Here is a 16,167-nt window from a genome sequence, read left to right on the forward strand (position 1 = left end):
AACAATGAACCATCTACAAAGGAAATTAAGAAAATAATCCTAAAATTGCATCAAAAATCATAAAATGCTTAGGAATAATCTAAGCCAAGGAGGTGACAGACTTGAATGCTGAAAATGATAAAATATTGATGAAAGAAATTAAAGACTTTAATTAATAAGTGAAGAGGCATTCCTAGCTCATGGATTGGAATACTTTATATTGTTAAAATGTTTATTCGACCCCAAATGATCTATACATTCAATGCAATCCCTACCAAAACCCTAATGGCATTTTTCTATATAAATAGCAAAAACAATCCTAGTATTCATATAACCAAAAGCACAGATGGCAAAAGTAGAGAACTGGGATTTTATCAGACTTAAAAGCTTCTGCACAACACAGGAAATCATCAACAAGATGAAAAGAAAAGGCATACTATGGAATGGAAGAAAATATTTGCAAGTCATATATCTGATAAAGAGTTAATATAAAAAATATATAAGAAACTCCTACAACTCAATAGAAAAAAAAAAACATAACCCATTTAAAAATAGGCAAAGGAACTGAGTAATCACTTCTCCAAGAAGACACACAAATGGCCAACAAGTAAATGAAAAGGTACTCAGCACCACTAATCATCAAGAAAATGCAAATCAAAACTACAATGAGATATCACCTCTTATCAGTTGGTGTTATTATAAGTATATTTATATACACACATACAAAAGTGCTGGCAAGAATTTGGAAAAACTGGAACCCTTGTACACTATTATAGGGATGTAAATGGCTCTTTTCTACATCCACTATAGAAAACAACGTGGAGGTTCCTCAAAAAATTAATAAAACTGAATATTATCCATCAATATCACTTCTGCATAAATAACAAAAAGAATGAAAACCTTGAAGAGATATCCAAACTACTGGGTTGATTGCAGCATTATTCACAATAGCCAAGACATGGAAGAAACTTAATGTCCATCAATAGATGAATGACTTTAAAAATGTGAGACAGATAAACACACACACACACACATTTTTCAACCTCAAAAAAGAAATAAATCTTTCCATTTTCAACAACATGGATGAACCTGGAGGACATACGCTAGTGAAATAAGCATATGTAAAATGATAACCATTACACTGTCCCACTTTCATGAGGAACCTAAAATGGTCAAATTCATAGAAGCAGAGAACAGACTGGTTTTTGTCAGGGGCCGGGGAAAGGGAAACAGGGAAGTATTGGTCAAAGAATACAAAGATTCAATTATGCAAAATGAATAAGTCCTAGAAATCTACTGTACAATACAGCTTAGGGCCTACAGATAACAATATTGCTTTGTAAACTTTAAAATTTGCTATGAGGGTAGGTCTTACATTGTGCTCATATTTCAAAAAGTAATAAACAATAATAAAGGGGAAGAAAGAAAATTTTTGGAGGTGACAGATATGTTTATGCCATCAACTGTGGTGATGATACACTGTACATACTTATGTGCAAACTCTCCAAGTTGCAGATATAGAAGAATCTGTGTTGTCTAAAAACATCAAAAGACTAGGTTACAAAACCCATGAGAGTTTTGTTCTCTTCTGTATGTCTAGTACCTACAAAGTATAAATAAATACTGGCTTAATCAATAAACAAATAGGAAATAAAACACAAAACTAGTCAAATATAATTAATAACACATGATTGAACTCTTGAAAACAGGGCTGTACATCCAGGAAGCACTATCTGTAATCTTTAAGGAATCACTTGACATTTGGAGAACTTCCATAAATTTAAGTGAAAAAACGGACAATGTTTCCAAAGGAAAAGAAAACACCTATAGATCAAGGAAATCTGAACTGAATTTTTGAGCAAGTGAGGCCTTCCAAGTTGTGACCATTAGGAAACATGATGACATCTCTAATCCAACACTTGACCAAGTGGTCTTGCTCGCTGACGGATTTACACAAATTCTCTCCTAGGTATCAAAACAAATAAACAAACACACAGCAGAATAATGACGTGGACTGTTGGCTTATTCCAGATATATTGACTTGAATGTATATACGTCCCTGATGTCCTTCTATTTAATAGGTCACACTATAGAAAGACTGTTTCTGTTTGATAACTGACCCAGAAAAACTTCTTTATGTAAGAATAAGATGGTGCTCACCCACCATCATAGGAGCATGTGCCTTTGAGTTTTTTCAGGATTGATGAGTGATTGGCATTTCCCCATTCTTCTTACTCTAATTCTCCCATATTCATATCACACAAGTTACCAGGGTTAAGGTTAAAACTGTTAGGGTTGAGGATTCATTCCCCTACTCTCTGAAAAAAGAGTCAAATCCCTTGGCAGACACAGCTAAGTACCTGCGGCTCAGATCCACTAAACAAACCTATCTGAATGGCCCACTGAAGAAGCTTCTAGTATCCTGGGATCTTATCCAACACATAAGAATTCATGATATATTCAAAATAAATTGATTATGATCTTTAAATTACAACTTTTAGTTCATTCATTTTATACCAATGTCATATGTAAACAAAAGTCTGGTATCTGTACATTTTTCTCATATTCACTCACTAGTTACAGAAATCTTTTCTGTGGTAAATACCTTGTAACCAGGGCTACCCATTAAACCATCCTTTCCATGTCTTCCAGGTTCTCCCTGAAAAATAAGGATAAGTATTTTAATATATTTTTGCACTAATGTTTCTTTTTTAAAAGAAGATAGTTCAGGATAAATTTTATTTAATGTAAAATACTTAAGAAAAATTTCCGTCAAACTCACAGCACGTCCAGGAAGGCCAGGAAAGCCAGCATTCCCCTTTTCACCTTTTGCGCCCTGTTTTTAAAAACAAACAAAAACAATCTTTACAAGGTTTTGAAATTCCAACTCAAACTTAAATAGGAAAGAAAGATAATTTCCTCATGGAAATTATCATGGATAGAATTCATGGAATCACAGCTTGTGTTGGCCCTGCAGCTTTTGGTAAAGCATTATTTTACCAGGACACAACATGACATTGAGAATAAGGTGGATGCAGAATTATTAAAAGCATCTAAACACAGAAACCACATCTAGGCAGAATTAAGAAGAAATGTGTATCTTAAATATAGAGAGAACATAATTTCCCCTCAGTGAGCAAGAATAAGATTCTCCATGGACACACTGTTAAACAGCTACTTCTTCCAAGTAATCTCTCTCTATAAATATTTTGAAAGTTCAGAAGGGTCAATAACACAAAGTATTCTTATAGAAAATCAAGCATAACAGTCAATAGTCATTTTTCCATTATTTCGTTGTTCTCAATAAACCCCACAGAGAAAGGTAAAAAAAGCTAATTCCCAGAACAGTGGACTGGGACTGAAATTCCAATTTTCTATTTCCATTATATTGAAAGTTCAATATGATACTCTAAACTTCCCTTTTTGCCATAAAATCCAGGTGCTCCTTTATCTCCTTTGGGGCCCATTTCACCCTAAAAGACAAAATATAAATCCTGAGTTTTAGAGAAATGTTTAGTATTTCTCTTATAGATTAAAGAAAAACACCAATTATACACAACAGAGTTTAATATGCTAACATCAAAGTAAAGTAGAAATAAAATGTTTAAAGTTTATTTACAAAAGTCTTATATCCCAGGCTTTATAAAGCAAAAGCAAGGAAAAGTGAGGGCATTTGATACTCTAACAGGGCTTTATATGATAAAAGTTAAGAGAATTTCTGTATAATCAAATTTACTCATCAATTTTTAAATACTATAAGATTTATAATACTATAAGATTTATGGCTGAAAATTTTAAAGGAAATTTGTAAAAGCTTTATGTAAACTATACACTAATCTTAACCTAGTCATTTAATATATGAGCATTTATTGATAGCACATTTATAACATAGAGTTATTTCAATTTGAAGTAAAATGCAACATTGCTTAATTTTATAAAGAATAGGTTTCTTCAACCTTTGATCCTGGTATTCCATGAAGCCCAGGAAAACCAGGAAGTCCACGGTCACCCTGAAAATAAAACAAATTAATTAAAGAAAACACATTTCAGCCTAAAAATATCAACATATACTCTTCCACCTCATTCTTGACAAAATCTATTGGAAACAAATCTGCAAACAGTTAAATATACATCTACACTAAAGCCCTGTCTCTATAAAAGACTAATCCTCTTTTAGCAGAGTTTCATTTATGATCAGAGAAGAACATGAGAGGCCAGGGGAATCTCATCAACAGTCCTTACCCTGCCCTTAGAGAGCAGTCATCCATTCTAAAAACACTTAGGCTCTTATGTGGCAAGACCTACGAGTTAATGGAAATGGCCGAAGGCTAACACTCTCCTGAGAGAGCCGTCCTCTGAGGTCCCAGCTCAGTGCAGATAGACCTGAGATGAAAGTCTAGGATTCTCTGGAGGATTTTTCTCCTATTGCAGATCTCAGTAAATTGTTTGCAGTAGGTGTCTATTCATATGTGTCTATGAAGAGGGAAGGATCTACATGATCTCCAAAAGAGGAGAGATGGAGAAAACCACAACAGTGTGATATTTGGTGGATATAATTTTAATACTTATTTCTGTGGGACTTAGTGCTGTTGTCTTAGCTTCAAAAATCTTAATTGTCAAGACACAGTTTCAAGAGAGGCCCAATGGCTCACTTAGCAAGATTTATGTTAATTCACATTTATTTAGGCAAATTAAGACACTGCATACAAAAAATTTATGATTGCCTTAGCTGTCTGGTAGAGAGAGAAGAGGATGTGACCAATTATCTGTGATAGATGTAATTCTTAAAAATCGCAATTTTAATGAAGGTTGTTTATTCAAACGTTTTAAAGAGTTGACAGTTATTCAAGGCATAGAACCCTTGAAAGGCTACTCTTTCCACCCTAAATTCCAAGTCTCCAAATCATATGGTTACCTTAATAGCCCATTTTTCAGTTTCCAGCATAAAGTTAAAGGTTAGAGAACTAACTGTCTGAACTGAGCAAGAGTTGAAGGTCAGGTAGACAAGATACACTCTTGATAAGATGGAATTTAGCTGACTAATCAGTACTTAATAAAAGTACAAAAAGAAGGGTAAACTGAACTCCCTTTAAGGATGAACCTAGTCCCACCTAAGAATTCCATTCTCTGACTACTTATAGAAGACACCATCTTCAAACTAGTGATATTTTCCTGGAGATAAGATAAACCAACCTCAGATGAAGTGAGAAGACCAGGAAAATTAACCCACACTGGAACCAAGAAAACACAAAATCTGGACAAAACTACCCTCCTGTGCATAAGCAAGATTTTTAAGTAAAATTAAAAGGCACAGCATCCATATTAATATCCAGCAATGAAGAGGGGAGGAGCAGAGAAACAGTAAAATGCTTGGAGATTACTAAGGCAATATCTACAAAATACAAAGCACAAGAAAGGGAAACTCAAACCTAATACTCTCAGCCAAGTAGCGTCCAAGGTTTAAAAGTAATAGGTAGCAAAGAAGTTGTAAAAGTAAGCCAGTGTCTACCTACAATGGTTCTGTAATGTGAAAGACAAATGCTTCTATGCTTGCCATTGAGCAGTTGAATCATCAGTTACTGCAGGAAAGGTTAGCCTAAGTTGATTAATATAAAAATTTATCTGCTAGCAAAAAGAGGCTGCCAAATAATAATATTTAAAAAAAAATAAATATGGCAGTGGCTCTGAGGCTAGGTAGTGGCCAGTGAAAAATAACTTTTGGAGGTTGGACATGCAGTGATTCGTGTAATGCAGTGAATATTTGGTGAAAACTTTGCTTGTAATAAACTGTAAAGGCAAAGAATGCATCCAATGAACTTAGCTAAAGAACTGAAAAAACAGAATGACAGTATCATGAATCAGTTGGTATTGGCTACATTTGAAAAGGTAACTATAAAAGAGATCAGTTCAGAAAAGAATCAACCAGTTTGCAAGATGCAATTAAAAGAATAGACCAAGTCTAAAAATACTGGGATGGGGAGAATACACCTTTTAACCCCCATCTCTAATAGGCAAATAATGAAATTGGAGAAGGCCTTTAAAAGAAGTTCATCAAAACACAGTCTCTGGGAAGGAACAACTCAAGTGTGTGCCCCTAAAAACCATTCTCAGTTCAGTCAGTTCAGTTCAGTTCAGTTGCTGAGTTGTGTCCGACTCTTTGCGACCCCATGGACTACAGTACACTAGGCCTCCTTGTCCATTGCCAACTCCTGGAGCTTTCTCAAACTCATGTTCATTGAGTCGGTGATGCCATCCAACCATCTCATCCTCTTCCGTCCCCTTCTCCTCCTGCCTTCAATGTTTCCCAGCATCAGGGTTTTTCAAATGAGTCAGTTCTTCGCATCAGGTGGCCAAAGTATTGGAGTTTCAGCTTCAGCATCAGTCCTTCCAATGAATATTCAGGAGTGATTTCCTTTAGGATGGACTGGTTGGATCTCCTTGCAGTCCAAGGGACTCTCAAGAGTCTTCTCCAACACCACAGTTCAAAAGCATCAATTCTTCAGTACTCAACATTCTTTATAGTCCAACTCACATCCATACATGACTACTGGAAAACCTGTAGCTTTGACTAGATGGACCTCTGTCAGCAAAGTAATATCTCTGCTTTTTAATATGCTGTCTACGCTGGTTGTAACTTTCCTTCCAAGAAGCAAGCATCTTTTAATTTCATGGCTGCAGTCACCATCTGCAGTGATTTTGGAGCTCAAAAAAATAAAGTCTGTGACTGTTTCCAATGTTTCCCATTGTATTTGCCATGAAGTGATGGGACCAGATGCAATGATCTTAGTTTTCTGAATGTTGAGCTTTAAGCCAACTTTTTAACTCTCTTTCATTTTCATCAAGAGGCTCTTCAGTTCTTCTTCACTTTCTGCCATAAGGGTGGTGTCATCTGCCTATCTGAGGTTATTGATCTTCCTCACAGCAATCTTGACTCCAGCTTGTCCTTCATCCATCCCAGTGTTTGTCATGATGTACTCTGTGTATAAGTTAAATAAGCAGGGTGACAATATACAGCCTTGAAGTATTCCTTTCCCTATTTGGAACCAGTCTTGTTCCATGTCCAGTTCTAACTATTGCTTCTTGACCTGCATACAGATTTCTCAGGAGGCAGGTCAGGTGGTCTGGTATTCCCATCTCTTGAAGAATTTTCCACAGTTTGTTGTGATCCACACAGTTAAAGGCTTTGGCATAGTCAATAAAGCAAAAATAGATGTTTTTTTGGAACTCTCTTGCTTTTTCATTTGATCCAATGGATACTGGCAATTTGATATCTGGATCCTCTGCCTTTTCTAAAACCAGCCTAAACATCTGGAATTTTGCAATTCACGTACTGTTGAAGCCTGACTTGGAGAATTTTGAGCATTACTTTGCTAGCGTGTGAGATGAGTGCAGTTGTGCGGTAGTTTGAACATTCTTTGGCATTGCTTTTCTTTGGGATTGGAATGAACACTGACCTTTTCCAGTCCTGTGGCCACTGCTGAGTTTTCCAAATTTGCTGGCATATTGAATATAGCACTTTCACACCATCATCTTTCAGGATTTGAAATAGCTCAGCTGGAATTCCATCACCTCCACTAGCTTTGTTTGTACTGATGCTTCTTAAGGCCCACTTGACTTCACACTCCAGGATGTCTGGCTCTAGGTGAGGGATCACACCACTGTGGTTATCTGGATCATGAAGATCTTTTTTGTACAGTTCTTCTGTGTATTTTTGCCACCTCTTCTTAATATCTTCTACTTCTCTTAGGTCTATACCATTTCTGTCCTTTATTGAGCCCATCTTTGCATGAAATGTTCCCTTGGTATCTCTAATTTTCTTGAAGTGATCTCTAGTCTTTCCCATTCCATTGTTTTCCTCTATTTCTTTGCACTGAACACTGAGGAAGGCTTTCTTATCTCTTCCTGCTATTCTTTGGAACTCTTCATTCAAATGGGTATATCTTTCCATTTCTCCTTTGTCTTTAGCTTCTCTTCTATTCACAGCTATTTGTAAGGCCTCCTCAGACAGCCATTTTGCCTTTTTGCTTTTCTTTTTCTTGAGGATGGTCATGATCCCTGCCTCCGGTACAATGTCACAAACCTGTCCACAGTTCTTCAGGCACTCTCTCAAATCTAATCCCTTGAATCTATTTGTCACTTCCACTGTATAATTGTAAGGGATTTGATTTAGGTCATACCTGAATGGTCTAGTGGTTTTCCCTACTTTCTTCAATTTAAGTCCGAATTTGGCAATAAGGAGTTCATGGTCTGTGCCACAGTCAGCTCCCAGTCTTGTTTTTGCTGACTGTATAGAGCCTCTTCATTGTTAGCTGCAAAGAATATAATCAATCTGATTTTGGTATTGACCATCTGGTGATGTCCATGTGTAGAGTCCTCTCTTGTGTTGTTGGAAGAGGGTGTTTGCTATGACCAGTGCGTTCTCTTGGCAAAACTCTATTAGCCTTTGCCCAGCTTTGTGCACACCAGGACCCAGGAGAAATGAGCAGTGACCCCACTGGAGACTGACCCAGACTTGCCTGTGACTGTCCAGGAGTCTCTGGCAGAGGTGTGGGTTGGCACTGGCCTGCTGCAGGGCTGGGGGCACTGAGTGTAGCAGTGGATCATGCATTGGACCTTTTGAAGGAGGTCACCATTATCTTCATTACCTCCACCATAGTTTGGCCCATGTAAATAAAAGGGAGGGAACACAGCTCCACCCATCAACAGAAAATTGGATTAAAGATTTACTGAACATGGCCTTACCCATCAGAACAAGACCCAATTTTCCCTTCAGTCTCTCTCCCATCAGGAAGCTTCCATAAGCCTCTTATCCTTCTCCATCAGAGGGCAGACAGACTGAAAACCACAATCACAGGAAACTAACCAATCTGATCACATGGACCACAGCCTTGTCTAACTCAATAAAACTATGAACCATGCCGTGTACGGCCACCCAAGACGGACGGGTCATGGTGGAGAGTTCTGACAAAATGTGGTCCACTGGAGAAGGGAATGCCAAACCAATTCAGTATTCTTGCCTTGAGAACCCCATGAACATGAAATACTATTCTCAAATTCTCTGAATTACTAAAAGTTGCTTCAAAACATTCTCTCAAGCTGGACATGATGGTTTAATAAAAAGAAACTGCTACTTATTATTAACTAACCAGTGAATGCAGAAATGGCTGTGACTAAAATAAAATTGTGGATGATGCTACAGGCCGGAATCACAAGTCAACAATACAAAATTACAAATAAATATTTGCTGTTGAGAGAATTCTTCTACCAAAAGAACCACAAATCTGGACTAAAAGAGACTATGACTGTGCAAAACTTTTAAACAAAGTTGCCCTGTATCACCACTACTTTTAATGTTTTTCTGCCAGTTTTTACTAGCCCATGAATTAAGACAAAATATAAAAATAAAAGAGGTAAAACCTGGAAAGAAGAGTACAAAATACATTTATTTATGATTATATCTCTATTTGCCAATATACCTATTACCTTTAAATAACTGATAAGAGAAATCAGTTAATTGCTGTTCTAAAAATTAACATACAAAACAGTTTTTATATGTATAAGCAATAACCAATATAAAAATATATTAAATAAAATGTTCTACTTATAATAGGACCAAAAGAGACAAAAACTCTTACATATAAACTTAGGTAATATTGAGAACCCATACAAAATAAATTATAATATTATTCCATTGAGTTTTAAGATTGAAATGAAAAGAAAGGTAAATCACAATCCTGAATAGGAAAACTCAATATTGAAGTGATGTTAGTGCCTCTAAAATTCATCCATAAATTCAAAGGAATCCTCATTAAAATAGAAATAGAAACCTCTTAAAAAAATTGAAAAAAAGGTACAGGACTTTATCTGGAAAAATAAGCATGTAAGAATAGCCAGGAAAATTTTGATCATAAAGAGTAATGAAGAAGTACTAGGCCTGCCAATATTAAATCACATTATGAAGTGACAATAATTAAACAATTTGGCCATGGAGAAGATGTAGACAGATAAGTGGAACACAGTGGAAAGCCAAAAACACTGGACCCAAATGAAAATGGAAATTTAGAAATAGTGAATTGGTTTAGAAATGGTTTTTAAAATAAATGGAGAAAAAGTGAAATTTCATAAATACTGTTGCAGTAATTGGCTATTCTTTTAGAAAAAGAAAGGTAAAAATATGAATACTCATCTAATTTTACTCCAAATATCAAAAATTTTAAGATTAAAATATAAAATAATAGAAATTTTAAAAATGAAATCATGCATAATTATATTCAAAATGTTAGAATGCTGAATCTTTCTATACAGATATAAATATAGGAGAAAAGAAGTAAAACTTTATATATATGTACATATACATATATTATATATATACATATTTTAAATTTCTGTATGAATAAAATTCTAAAGAACAAATTAAAACACATAATATAATTCAGGAAAATCATTTTCACAGAATTTATGACATGCATATAAAAATCATTCTTTAAAAAAGATGAACAGCCCAGAAGGAAAAAAATGCATATGAATAAAAATAAAATTGCAGAGAAGTAACATTATTTCCATGATTATACAGTGGAAGTGACAAATAGATTCAAGGGATTAGATCTGATAGACAGAGTGCCTGAAGAACTATGGATGGAGGTTCGTGACATTGTACAGGAGGCAGGGATCAAGATCATCCCCAAGAAAAAAATTCAAAAAGGCAAAATGGTTGTCTGAGGAGGCCTTACAAATAGCTGAGAAAAGGAAAGAAGAAAAAGTCAAAGGAGAAAAGGAAAGATAAACCCATTTGAATGCAGAGTTCCAAAGAATAGCAAGGAGAGATAAGAAAGCTTTCCTCAGTGATCAATGCAAAGAAATAGAGGAAAACAATAGAATGGGAAAGACTAGAGATCTCTTCAAGAAAATTAGAGATACCAAGGGAACATTTCATGCAAAGATGGGCTCAATAAAGGACAGAAATGGTATAGACCTAAGAGAAGCAGAAGATATTAAGAAGAGGTGGCAAAAATACACAGAAGAACTGTACAAAAAAGATCTTCATGATCCAGATAACCACAGTGGTGTGATCCCTCACCTAGAGCCAGACATCCTGGAGTGTGAAGTCAAGTGGGCCTTAAGAAGCATCAGTACAAACAAAGCTAGTGGAGGTGATGGAATTCCAGCTGAGCTATTTCAAATCTTAAAAGATGATGCTGTGAAAGTGCTACATTCAATATGCCAGCAAATTTGGAAAACTCAGCAGTGGCCACAGGACTGGAAAAGGTCAGTTTTCATTCCAATCCCAAAGAAAAGCAATGCCAAAGAATGCTCAAACTACCACACAACTGCACTCATCTCACATGCTAGCAAAGTAATGCTCAAAATTCTCCAAGTCAGGCTTCAACAGTACATGAACCGTGAACTTCAGATGTTCAAGCTGGATTTAGAAAAGGTAGAGGAACCAGAGATCAAATTGCCAACATCCATTGCAAGAGAGTTCCAGAAAAACATCTACTTTTGCTTTATTGACTATGCCAAAGCCTTTGACTATGTGGACCACAGCAAACTATGGAAAAGTCTTCAAGAGATGGGAATATCAGACCACCTGACCTGCCTCCTGAGAAATCTGTATGCAGGTCAAGAAGCAACAGTTAGAACTGGACATGGAACAACAACAAATAGGGAAAGGAGTAGGTCAAGGCTGTATATTGTCACTCTGCTTATTTAGTTCATATGTAGAGTACATCATGCAAAATGCTGGACTGGATAAAGCATGAACTGGAATCAAGATTTCTGGGAGAAATATCAATAACCTAAGGTAGGCAGATGACACCACCCTTATGGCAGAAAGCGAAGAAGAACTAAAGAGCCTCTTGATGAAAATGAAAGAGGAGAGTGAAAAAGTTGGCTTAAAACTCAACATTCATAAAAGTAAGTTCATAGCATCCTGTCCCATCTCCTCCTGGCAAATAGATTGGGAAACAATGGAAACAGTGACAGACTTCTTTTTGGGAATCTCCAAAATCACTGCAGATGGTGACTGCAGCCATGGAATTAAAAGACACTTGCTCCTTGGAAGAAAAGTATGACTAACATAGATACCATATTAAAAAGCAGAGACATTACTTTGCTGACAAAGGTCTATCCAGTCAAAGCTATGGTTTTTCCAGTAGTCATGTATTGATGTGAGAGTTGGACTGTAAAGAAAGCTGAGCACCGAAGAATCGATGCTTTTGAACTGTGGTGTTGGAGAAGACTCTTGAGAGTTCCTTGGACTGCAAGGAGATCCAACCAGTCCATCCTAAAGGAAATCACTCCTGAATATTCATTGAAAGGACTGATGCTGAAATTCCAATACTTTGGCTACCTGATGCAAAGAACTGACTCATTTGAAAAGACCCTGATGCTGGGAAATATTGAAAGCAGGAGAAGAAGGGGACAACAGAGGATGAGATGGTTGGACAGCATCACTGACTTAATGGACATGAGTTTGAGTAAGCTCTGGGAGTTGGTGATGGACAGGGAGGCCTGGCGTGCTGCAGTCCATGGGCTCTCAAGGAGTCAGAAATGACTGAGTGGCTGAACTGTACTAAACTGGATACTGTTTCCAAAATCACATGACAGAGTACTTTACCTTACTCACTAAAACAGAATTACAAATCAAACCAGTATCATTTTGAACTTATAGTAATTAAAATCAGAAATTTTAATGAGTATCAATGCTGAAAAAAGTGTGGGAAAAGATATTTTCCACATACTTGTTGATGGAGTACACACCTTCTTGAAGGTAAACAATTTGCATTAAAATTTAGTTATGAAATTAACCCTTTGATTCTCTAATCAATTCCACCTCTGAGAAATTTTCCTATGGATATACTCAGAAAAATTTATTGAGAAATACATACAAAGATGTTCATTACAGTCTTGCTGATAATATACCCACACTAAGGAACCTCAGCACCCCTAAGTTAGAGGTTCCTTAAGTTGGAAAAAAAACAGCTCCTATAAGTCTACAGCTGTGATTAAGCTTCTGTTTACAGTTTCACTCACAAAGCCTTTTTGAATTTTCAACTTTCCACTAAACTCCTTGAGTTTTTTTCAACTCTCATCTTTGGCACATAATGCCAATAATCTCACTTAAAACAGTTCTTTGTATGGGTCATGTGCTTTATTAGACCCCAATCTCCTTGAGAAAAACATCCATTCTCCATGCACTCCTATTTTGTCTTAGTAGATGTGATCATTATTTATCAATATTTATATTCTCTCTACTTCTAAGCTTATGGGGGAATCACACTTGTCTGACACTTGAAGTTGGTGTGGTTTACAAAATTTGCTCTGGCTAAATAATGATGAATGGAAGTGGTTTAAGAACAGCTGTTTGATTCTCCAAGGACCTGGTAGCATAATTAGTTATAATCTAGAGAGTGAAACTTCTGTTAGCCTGAGTCTGCTAAGAACTTAGTTTAATTTAATGAGCAATAAATCTTTTGTTTTAAGGCATCAGCATTTGGGATTTGTCTGTCATTGCAGCATAACCTACTCTGTCCTAGCTGATGACTTAATGATGATTCATGATAATTTACTGAATAAATAAAATACTTTCATTTTCTAAAATACAGTACATACTCGAGTCCTCCAAGAAAATTCCATTAAAATAATTATTTTGAGGAGTCACACTCTTGGTTTCCACTTAGTTTACAAGAGATTAGAATCAAAGAGAATCCAAGATTTGCAGTAAAATAGTTCCATTTTCTTCAGGTTGCCTCCAACCCTTTTATGACTGATGAACATGCCTTTGATGAGACTGTCAATCTGATAGGTTGATTTAGAGTCACAGTCTCCAAAGTTAGGCTGAGATGACTTCTTTGAGTAGCAAGAAAATATGAAAACTAATATTTAAAAACTCTCATTCTTTTAAAATTTCCATGTGTCTGTGTTTTTAATGTATATAATCCTTTGTTCAGTAGCACAGTGTATAATTCATATATATACATGGGACTACATGCCCAAAAGATTTTCATTGCAAAGATTTTGCAGTTTAAAAATTTGATGAACTAAGAGCTAAAGTGAACAACCCCTTCCTTCTCAAAAGTGATTTTTTTTTCTTTCTTAAAGCCTTTATTTCTGAGATATGGCAGAAACATCTTACCGGTACACATGGAAAAGTAAGATTATGAATCCACTCGCATGGTGCAAACAGTGCAAACCATCACTCATCCCTCCAGCCTCCTCCTCCCTCCCCTTCTCCCCCTCCTCCCCTCCCCTTCCTCATCCCTTCCCCCCTTTCCCCTCCCCTTCTCCTCAGCTGCTCACAGGCCTTTCCATACTGCAACTAACAGAGCAAAAAAGGAATAATCACACTGTTAAAAAAGATTCTGGTCAAAGCAAAAAAAAAAAAATAGGGTGAAAAGAAAGCCACACTGAGATGAAGACATTTTGTTTCAACCCTTAATTCTTGAGTAAATTCAGGCAGATGACAAGTTTCTCATTTCTCAGTTTCAAACTTGTAAAATAGGGATCATCTAGCTCACAATTACTGTAAAATGGGCAAGGCATGATTTATGCTACTAACCTTATAGGACTTTTTGTGAAGAGGCATGTGATAGAGAATGCATGTGGATAACATCCACACAAGTATGTCTAAAAATAAAACAGAAAAACTAGACCCAACAGTAACACCTTCAGGCATCCAAGATAGTACACGTCTTATACCTCTTCTTTGTTTCTTATCCTCTTAGATAAAAGCAGACACTAAGTGTCACATGGGCTCAGGCCATAAAGATTTACTGGTAGCTGTTTAAATCTACTAGTACATTCCCTCTCTAACAGGGGCATTCCCTTGGGCTTGGGAGTCACTATTGGACTACGCCTTCCGGAGCATCCCTGCCACAGTTTATCAGTGACCACAACACAGGGCACACTCAAGTGAAGACAAGAGATGAGAGTCTGAAATCAAGAAAAGACGAAACATTCTGTAAAAACTCAACAAAAGTTTTAAACTTCCCAATGAAGGCAGTAGAGAAAAAGGAAACAGGACAAGAAGTGGCAGAGCAGCTAAGAAAGGAGGTAGGACGTAGAATGAATGGTTATTCATCATGAACTGAGAGGCTGAATCCACCATAGTGCCCTACAAGGAAAGAGGGTGAAGGATTGGGAAACAATCGAGAGTTTGCAAAAGCATCTGCAGACGTAGGGAAAGACAAAACACACAGGTCAGCACCACATGGACAGATGGGAGGGAAGCTCAGCCAAGCCTGACTCCAGAGAAGATTTCTGGAGGGTCCTGCTGCCGTGGAGGAAAAGCTTCTAAGGAAAGGAGGTAGGAGAGAAGGAAACCATGGTGCCACTTCTTCTCTACAAAGGAGAGAAAGTTTTTCTAAAAGAGCCTTGTTTATAACAACTTCACGATTTCTCCAGATTCAGATGAAACAAAACATTTCATTAAGAAAAAAGTGTGTGTGGATATTTATTTAATAATACTTTATTATTTATTCTATGATTTATAACATATACTTATGCATGCATACATGCTAAGTCACTTCAGTTATGTGTGACTCTTTGCAACCCTATGGACTGTAGCCCACCAGGTTCCATCTGTCCAAGGGATTCTCCAGGCAAGAATGCTGGAGTGGGTTGCCATGCCCTCCTCCAAGGGATCTTCCTGACCCAGGATCAGACCCACATCTCTTACATCTACCTGTATTGACAAGGGGGTTCTTTATCACTAGCTCCACCTGGGAAGCCCCAACATACAGTGATACCAATATATGCTTATCACTGATGTGGATATATATTTGACACATAAATTGATATTCATATTCATTTATATTTAATAATAATAGAATAATAAACTATCATTGGAGGAGAGGAAGGGCATGGGGTTGAAACTGGGACTCCCCAATATCTAGAGAACGGAGAGAGAAGACAACAATTAAAACATGAAAAGGGAACGAGTGAAAGCAAGAGAAAACCTAGGAACATGTGGTCCCAGAAGCCAGGAGAAGAATAGTTCCAAAAAGAAGGCAATAGATAGACAGTTGTATCAAATGCTGCTGAGACACAGATAAAGAGAGATACCTGAAAACAACAACTCCTGGCTTTCAAAGACAGGGGAAACTGATGATCTAACCATGCAACATAAGGTTGGGATGGGCGACCTCCTGGAGGGGGTTCAAGAGAGTTTTTGAGTATTTACATTGTGAT

General features: G+C 36.7%; 1 protein-coding gene across 2 annotated transcripts in view; it reads right to left on the reverse strand.

The window, feature by feature from the left end:
- COL21A1 (collagen type XXI alpha 1 chain) overlaps nucleotides 1–16,167 on the reverse strand; it is a 251,131-nt gene that overhangs the window by 77,839 nt on the left and 157,125 nt on the right. For both annotated transcript variants that reach the window (XM_055571783.1, XM_055571782.1), the window contains 4 exons: nucleotides 3,936–3,989; nucleotides 3,397–3,452; nucleotides 2,762–2,813; nucleotides 2,585–2,638 (listed from right to left, as the gene is read on the reverse strand). In XM_055571783.1, coding sequence (XP_055427758.1) covers nucleotides 2,585–2,638; nucleotides 2,762–2,813; nucleotides 3,397–3,452; nucleotides 3,936–3,989 — 216 coding nt within the window. The remainder of the gene's footprint in view (nucleotides 1–2,584; nucleotides 2,639–2,761; nucleotides 2,814–3,396; nucleotides 3,453–3,935; nucleotides 3,990–16,167) is intronic.

The sequence above is a fragment of the Bubalus kerabau genome, chromosome 3 (assembly GCF_029407905.1).
Source record: "Bubalus kerabau isolate K-KA32 ecotype Philippines breed swamp buffalo chromosome 3, PCC_UOA_SB_1v2, whole genome shotgun sequence".
In the NCBI taxonomy this organism is placed as follows: Eukaryota; Metazoa; Chordata; class Mammalia; order Artiodactyla; family Bovidae; genus Bubalus; species Bubalus kerabau.